The sequence below is a fragment of the Daldinia loculata genome, assembly GCF_022478755.1.
Source record: "Daldinia loculata strain CBS 113971 unplaced genomic scaffold F4817scaffold_23, whole genome shotgun sequence".
NCBI lineage: Eukaryota > Fungi > Ascomycota > Sordariomycetes > Xylariales > Hypoxylaceae > Daldinia > Daldinia loculata.
Genome location: NW_026054877.1, coordinates 434,550 through 443,176, shown reverse-complemented (window position 1 = coordinate 443,176; position 8,627 = coordinate 434,550). Strand labels below are relative to the sequence as shown.

Genomic DNA, 8,627 nt, shown 5'->3' with positions numbered 1-8,627 from the left:
GCCCGGCCAGCCCAAATCGAGAAGCAAAGCCGACGTCAAGGCAGGTCAGATCACTCAGTCCAATTACCTATTGAAACAGCAAGTACTTGTTTAGAAGCATCTCCTAACAGAGGTCCGAGCGTCTGTCAACTGAAATCCTTGGAACGGGAAATGGGAATCATGGGATGGCATTTGCAGGGGGTCCTGGTTGTCACATATCTGACGACCAAATCGTATCTCAGGATCATATTCCCTGTTAGAAGTCGGCCACGCCCCCCTGCTGCCCTGCTGCCCTGTCAACTGTCAAGCCCTGTCCTCCTTGTTCTCGCTTATTATTAACTAGGTAGATTACTTAACGCCTTCCGGCCCCGCGCAAAGAACCCTGCGCCTTTCGACCCCCAAAGGCCAAGCCTCCGGTTGCGACCAAGATCGTTGCTACTGTACATTAGGATACAGTACTAAGTAGTATTCTCCCATCGAGTTTGCGAAGATAGGCCTTTTCGTCCGCGTGCAAGGTCTCAAGTCCGAGAGTCCCACCTGTAAGTGTACTATTTAGGAGGTCTAAGATGAATAATAAACTTATATCCTTGGCTGTTATTGATACCTTGAGCTTTTAATAGACAAGGCCAAGCAACTTGAAGGCCTCGATCGGATATCTTAGATGCTACTTGGTGAATAGTACCTGTAGATATCTACCTAGGTATGTACATACACCCTCTAATCCGTACACTACCACGCATTTGTGTGTATGGGGTCCCAGTCCTAACACGTGTGGATCAGAACAAAAAACGGACATGTCAATCCAGAATGACGGGGTGCCTGAACCAAACCGAAAACACATCATTTATGGGTCGGATCCCTGCTTTGGGCATTAGAGCGATCCACCAAATCAATCATTCGCGGGCCGTTCACCCCAATCCCCTTACTCGGTAGGGTAGTAGGTTCTTTTTCAAGTTCCGAGGTGCAACTTGTTTCGTTTGTTAAGATACGAGGACACGCATGCCAGCTAGTAGCTCGCACGGAATGAACCGAGTTACCTTGCGTCCCCATTAGGCGAGTGAGGCTCACTAATGATCGTAAGATTGTCGATATGTAATAAGTTAGACCGAACCCCCAGGGGATTTATCTTACGCACGAAAGGAAAGAAAGAAAGAAAGAAAAAAAGAAAAAAAGGGGGACGTTGCCAAATTCCTCTCTTACTATGTAATCGACAGCGATAACTACCGAGATAGGTAGGTACAGCTTTAAGTGACAGGTAAGGTGACCTATCAAACGCATACGCCGCGCGTCGTCCTGTAACGGCGTGGTTTCTTGACCTGTTTAGGTATTCTGTCCGTAGGGCTGCCGCGGGACTAGGGGAGCTAGCTAGCTCGCCGGCTGTCCATTCGAGACAGAGCCTCTCAGCCATTCGGCGATTCAGCGACTACCGCAGCCGGTGAGAAGCTTCCCGGAAAGCTTTTGATGGGGACAAGAACGCACTGCTGCTAATTTCGGGTTTCCTAAGGCTTTAAGCGGTATGCAGTCACTAGTCACTGGAGAGCCTACAGCATCGATGAAGTAATCAAGGCGGTCTAGGGGCTACGAGCCTCGGGAGGCTCAATCCTTCATTGGACCCGGTGTAGCGCGGGAGAGAACCCGTTAAACGCCATCTCAACTGCCAAGCTCGGGTCGGAAGATTGCCGCCGCCACAGTAAAAAAAAAAAAAAAAAAAAAAAAAGGAGTCTCTTGTAATTGATCTAGAGTCAAAAAGTTGAAACGGGCTCAACCTGCCAACGTTGCAGGGCCACGCATGCAAGATCCTAGACCGCCAACCACCTTTCGTTCATCGGAACCAAGAAACGCCGAGCTTTAAGGAGGCAAGCTATTCGCCCGTTAGTCGATCGACGAGAACTGGTGGTACTGATTATTCCACTCAGTAAGACTTTGCGCGGGCTTAGGAATGACGAGACATCGTCGCTGGTCGCCGTCCTGAGTGCCACTCCACGCTGGTGAATTCCGAGTGAAACTATGTGGGTAGTAATAAGCCTAGTTTTCTCGAACAACTCGAGCAATTTGAGCAACTTCACCGTCGCCAATGACACACCGAGTCGATGGTTTCTAGAACTTGATACCTGCGGGACGGAAGGGTCAGGCTTACGCCGTTACTACTTCGTGACTAAGGGCTGATGCGTGGAGGGTGGCTAGACGTTTGGGATATAGTGCGCGTGGTAGCTAAGATAGGTACGTATGGTAGCATGCAGCATGCACGTGTGGCTGACGAATATGTCGGTCTGTATTGTTCTCCAGCTTGTCGTAATCATTGGTAATGCGGAGCTGGCGATGGGGACCGATAGGAGTCGGGATCTGCTTAGTACGAGGACTAAGCTATACGGCCTTACGACATACATACGTTTTACCGGCTGCAGCTATACCTCGCCAAGAGAAATATCCAAGTGATAGGGCCAGCTACTTGTATGATACTACTGTAGCATGAAGAAGACACATGGAGACCCTGAGGTCGAAACTCGCATATGCACGACGGGGGGGGGGGGGGAGGAGACGCCAAATCATATGATGCTTATTCCTACGTCCTCATGCTCTCCTCCCATGCGTCTCCAAAATATGCAAAATATAAACAGCCCATTACTACGGCACCTAAGACTGTGTCAACGTCATCGACATATTATCAAGCAATATATACTCCCCGATGATACCCCCTTTCGTTCTCAGCCGTTCGGGTTCCTATCTATAACCGGTTCTGGTGCGATCAAAGGTCCAATGATATACCAGCATCAACTAATATTTTCTCTCAGTAGACCACGGCCAAAAGCAAGACCCGAAGTTGGAATGTAATCCCCCTTTTTATGATGGGGAGGCCGTCTCCATGCTGGTGAAGTGTTTCCGGACCTACGATAAGATCCAAACATGGCTTACAGAAGCGTCCCTTCGCCGGCTGGTTTGGTCTCCGTGCTGCTGCACCTAATAATCGTGTTAGATGGCCTATCAAATTAGGTACTTATCCTTATTTAGGTAGCTATGGGTTTTGGGTAATTACGTAGAGATACTGGAGTAAATTGGCCCATTAATACATACCTCCTATACGGACAGTATTTCAGAGTTGCTTCAAGAACATGTGCTGGTTAGACATATCATTGCAAGAGGCTTGCTAAAGATGAAAGCTCTAAGTTCGCCATATAGTTAGTTAACTCAAGTATATCAAAGAATTGCCTATGAGGTAGACTACCTCATATAGATCTATATAGAATAAAATTGATATTGCTATGAACCCATTTTCAACCGGGCAAGTACCTGTGATCTCCTTTCGTACCAATCTCATGGGTCTCCAGAGCTATCAACTCAACATTACATTATTCACGCACCACAATGGCGATAGACACGCTTTTGTATATTCCCCGATATAGACATTATGATGGTATTCTCTTAATCTAAGTACCAAATCATCCATTTGGCCCTCGCAGTAGTATCCAGCCGTTGAACTTGAGAGATGACTGGCGTTGCCTCTTACAGCGTCATGAAATTGCCATGAGTCAGTCGTATCCAACGACAAAGAAGCCTCCAAGTGTGAGGATTATGTTTCAAGTTAGCCTATTCCCAGATCGCTGCCGGCAGACGACCGCCAGCACCTGGCATGGATACCTGACGTGGTTATAGCCTCAAGAACTATCTTAGCAACGAGCAAGTCGAGCAAACAACTTAGTCACTCGTCTTAGGACTCCCTTATATTTAAACTCGCATTTTTCACACATACAGCTTTGTAAAACTCAAACCAGGTCTCAACGCCTTGCATCTCCAATAAGTCTACTACGTTGGTTCGACCGCGATGGCTCAATCCACTAAGAAAGACGTTGGCGAGCTCGCCAATCAATTGGCTAATAACCAAGCTGTCAAACAGCCTCAGCTAACGACCTGTCAAAAGACTAAGGCTACCGAAGAGCAAACCGATGCTTCCTCTTTCTTATGCATGCTAGAACCTCTTTCTGGCCACAACGTGATCCTCGATATGACTCGATACTTCGCTACTCAGATCCACCATCTGTCCCAAGAAAGGGATAACCTCAAAAACCAGATGGCTGATCTCACGAAGCAGGCAACCGATATACTGCTGCATCTACAGGAATCCATCGATGCAAACAAGCCAGCCATACAGCCCATTCAGCACGCAGCAAAGCCAAGCCCCGTTGAACAGACCCCCCAGTCTATCTCCAGAACCTCAGCAGTCCCACAGCTCGATCGAGATGATATCGGCCGGTTCAACCCCAGTCACCTTGACGAGCGGGGCGCGGGCATGGTGACCGATGGCTGCACCTTGGTCTTTACCGACGTGGACCTCTTCGTCGAGCACATCGAATCTTTCCTGCAAGACCCTGCCACAGCCGCAGCCAACGAGAGGCAAATCTTGCAATGGCTCGAGACCCTACTAAACGGCTCGGCAGCTATGTGGTGGAGCCACGAGCTAACCCGCGTCGATCGACGGGCCCTTCGACTCGCGGGCCTACCCGAGATACTAGTGGACTTGGAACGCCGGTTCCGCCTCAACCCGGCCGTGGCAGCAGTCAAGTTCGAGCATGGCAAGCTGAGTCTCCGGGAGATTGCCTTCGACGAGAACAGACCGATGCAATTCGTTCGAACGAAGCTGCGATATGCGAGAGCGATGGAGCTCTTGGATGAGGATAACACCGAGTGGTTGTTTGTTATGCTCCAGATCTGGTTCAGTATGGACGTCGAAGTTAGGGCGGTTTTAAGCCCTCCTTCTCCGTCGCAGACGCTTGACCTCTACTTGGAGGAAATCAACAAGACAGCCCCGGATCTTATGGGCCGGGCGCTGAAGCTTCACTATTGATCTGGGAAGATGGATCGTTAATCAAATCCGACTATCAAACTGGAGGTTCAAGCAATGAGTCCACCGATACAACCGGTGATGAGCCAACAGTGTTCATATTGAACAACAAGCTTTCAATGATATAAACGATCTTATCATCGCAACTAAAGATCACTTTCTAACCCATTCATCTTCGGCATTTCACGTATATTCCAGAGGAACAATTTGCGACAAACTACCTACCCAAGGGACCTAGATATATTACACAGCATCATCATATGCTATATGAGGTACCTAATCTGGCGGCGATCAGATCTGGAGAAATTAGATACTTTCCATAGTTTCCGATTAATTATAATGTTTAATATATTTCCCAACTTACATACAATGTATTATCACGTCCGTATTCAAGAACTCATCAACCGCCTTGGAGGATTCCGTTATAGGAGCGAATATCGGCAACGCAGGAGTTAAGCTTTTCTGCTACGGTCGATCTTTAGGAGAACAAGCTTACCACCCTCGAGGACTCATTTAATTTCTACAAGTACCTCGCTAATAGCGTGACTAAGATAATATATAGTTCAACGAGGCTCTAATAGACGAATGGCAATCGAAGCTAGGTAGTCAGAAGGTTTACTATATCGTCAGGGTATAATAAGGTTACCCCGTAGGGCAGCAGCTAGATACCAGATCTATATAAGAAGGATACACCTCCCCCCTATTCTTAAATGGGGCATGGGTCAATACAGTCACCAATACTATAAGCTAAACTCCTGGCTCTCACTCCGCGCAACACGATCCCTAACATACAAGGGAAGCAAACATCGACAAGACTGCCTTCTAGCACTCGAAAAAAATAAAAAAATAAAGTAATTCCCCACGATAATAGTACCTTTACTCGAAATATGCTTATACTTTTCGCGCATACCATCGCAGACCCGAATCTTCACTAAGCCATCGCAATTTCGCCGCCCCATAACAAATCTTCGCGAGAATAGACGAATCCGTATCCATATACCAACCCACCAGCTCCACTAACATGACAGTGACGTGTTCGTTTAAGAATGGCCATCATATCCAACATTCTCCAAATTCCCTAGACTCGACCGAGAATGCTTTATGCCGTCTTCCCAAGTCCAGGACCTACAAGATAATTGTCACATCTAGGACATCTCACGACGACATAGAACTGTTCGCTCTTGCCTAAGATCAAGAGTACAGGCCTGCTATGAAGAGGCATTCAAGTTATATTAGTTTCCTCTGTATAATACGACAGCATTGGAGCTTGCTATCTTATTTCTCTTTCATAATGAAGCAAACCGCCAAGCTCATACAAATTCCTGTTGCGCACAAGGGGTTAACATAATTATTTATATTTTCCAAATAATCGACTTTTATACATATCACATCATACATCCTGCATTCTTCGTAGCATAATAATCATCTCGAAGAAGATTCATGAACATGACATGGCCTTCTTCCCTCGTTTCATTTCCCACGTATAGACGTAGCAGCGTAACATATTAAAGAAACCGCTATAGCGCTTCTCCGATTATATTCCCGATAGCGCCGCCTATTTCGCCGAAAAGCACGCCCTTGAAGATGGACTCGCCCATATCCTCGAACCAATGGCCCGTCTTCTTTAGGCGATCCTTCCAGAGCTGCTGTTCGTCGGGGCTTAGGTTTTCCCACGATGTGGCGGGGCCGTGGACCTCTTCGTCGTGGATACCAACGTGTAGAGGGGGCAGACCCCGAGGGTCCGCTTCCCCGGTTTCGTCATGTCGAATCACGAGCGGCTGGGTATGATGTGCGTTAGCGTCCAATAGTAAATCCTTGATCGACTTTTCGTTGGTCGCGGGGACTTTGCGCAAGGGCTGCGTCCACGACGTAGGCAGATAAGGCCTGATCCCGAGGACGGGATTGCCGATATCTTTCGCCTCGAGCAGGACCTGCCCGATCAAAGCAAGGAGAAGTATCACAATTGTAACAAGTGCGATAGGTGTGACCGGTGATTGGCCCTTAGATTTCAGCGCAACTACGTAGCGCGACGGGCTTGAAGGCTCTCCATTTTCTTTCGCGACAGACTTATCAACATGCTTTTTAAGCGGTATGCTGTGCACTACTGTCGTGAAACCGACACCGACGCTAGCCAGCTTGACGGTAAGTTCGGCGCTCTCTTTTGACGCTGATTTTGGCGGCAAAAATGGGGAAAACGAGAGCCCGGTTATATTTGAAGGATGAACACCTTTGAGCACTTGGAAGGGCGCCAGGTCTGCGAGGAGGACTACCCTAGCAGCGGATTTATGTTCTAACGTGAAGAGCGATATTGAAGCATCGTTCCCTGCAACCGCGACTACGAATTGGGTCTCGCCCGTCTCATCCGCCGGGGACGAAGTTGGCGATAAATTCCTCACTGCAAGGCCTGTTGCCTTAGAGACACCCTTTGGGAGCCTAGCTTTGATCGTTAGACGAGCATTATCTTGCTCTTTCGCAGGCAGGCGGTAACCATGTAGCGCAACTCCCTGGGAGTTAGGCTTGTTGACTACTGTGATCAGGAAGCCAGGTGTCAAGTAGCGCAAAGATTTGAACGACGCCTTAGCTGTAGCATCTTCATCTGGGGTAATAGTATATACGCATTTGGGCTCCGATATTTCCTCCTTGGATACTTCGACGGTAAATATTTCGTGATCGTCGCAATATGCCAATTGGTATGTGTCGGGCCCCGTCTGAACGACGTCTAAGTCCATTGCTTCTTTAGGGATATCCAGCCTACCCCTCGGTTTCCACCTCCCGCCTCCTTCGTATGGTACATCGAAAAGCGCAATCTCGGGTTGCTTGGACAGTCCTGTGGCGGCGGCACCTAATTGTGGGAGGTTTTCGTACGGGTGGGACAGTCGGAGGAGTCTTTGGTAGGCGCTTGTATCCTTATGCACGAACAGCGCATGGCGCGCGACCTCGGAAATGGAAACCCTTACACCGCTAGTCTTGGCCGATTTAGCGGGTTCGTCGATACCGAAAATACGAAAATGCTCATTCTTCCCCTTCTTAATCTCTTCCGGGCTTGAATTGACGCCGGCAAATACGGTCAAGGACCTATCTCTTCGAGGACCGATGGCGAGTGTCGTGACGTTGTCTTCGGTTTTGCTAAGTTCGAGCTCGGCGACTTCCGATAGCTCTTCCGGGTTAGAGGTGTTGAGAACGGTCTAACATATCCCCTAGTTAACCCATCGAAATACAAAAAGCTGGAGTATGATTATGTGCGATTCCTTACTATTTTATTCCCCACACCATTTCGTCCAGGGCCGCCACCTCCTGCGACGACGAGCTGGTTGGGATCTGTCGGGTCGAAGTCGCATGAATAGAGGGGATAGGTGAGGGTGATCTTCGCGGTAGGGATGTGCTTCGCCATTGTCGCAGCGAAGTTTGATTAACTTGGTAGAAGTAAATAGACATAGACTCCTGGTTACCTTGGCGGATTAGGCGACATGTTTAAATGAACATTATGAACAAGAATAATAGGTAGGTAGGTTACAAGCTTTTGGCTTTGATGACGAATAGGTGTCTCTTAAGTTAGGTCTTTTAGTGTTCTAAAAAAGCAAGGCAAGGCACTCGGGGTAGCTACCAGCTTGCCCTGGACTTTTCAGGTAGGAGAAACCCTTTTTATCTTTTAGCGGCAAGAGCCGTCACAGCTGCAGCCCTGCTGGAGAGAAGCTGTGGCCGCAAACAGACTTCTGCCACGTTTTAAACCCGGTACGTACCTTTTTTCTTCTTCCGTTCATATATATTTCTTGCAGTCCTATTGGTGATTTATATTCATACATCTTATTGA

General features: G+C 48.1%; 2 protein-coding genes across 2 annotated transcripts; one reads left to right on the top strand and one right to left on the bottom strand.

Moving 5' to 3' along the window:
• Positions 1-3,877: 3,877 nt before the first annotated feature.
• On the top strand, positions 3,878-5,112 carry F4817DRAFT_337128 (uncharacterized protein). The gene has a single exon (XM_049303252.1). The coding sequence runs from the start codon at positions 3,941-3,943 to the stop codon at positions 4,817-4,819; it is 879 nt and encodes a 292-aa protein (XP_049159321.1). The 5' UTR covers positions 3,878-3,940; the 3' UTR covers positions 4,820-5,112.
• Positions 5,113-5,875: 763 nt separating this feature from the next.
• F4817DRAFT_337127 (uncharacterized protein) lies at positions 5,876-8,488 on the bottom strand. Its single transcript, XM_049303251.1, has 2 exons — positions 8,070-8,488; positions 5,876-8,001 (listed from the first exon to the last, which is right to left on the bottom strand). Exons 1-2 carry the CDS (start codon positions 8,205-8,207, stop codon positions 6,334-6,336), a joined length of 1,806 nt encoding a protein of 601 aa, XP_049159320.1. The 5' UTR covers positions 8,208-8,488; the 3' UTR covers positions 5,876-6,333.
• Between the last annotated feature and the right edge of the window lie 139 nt (positions 8,489-8,627).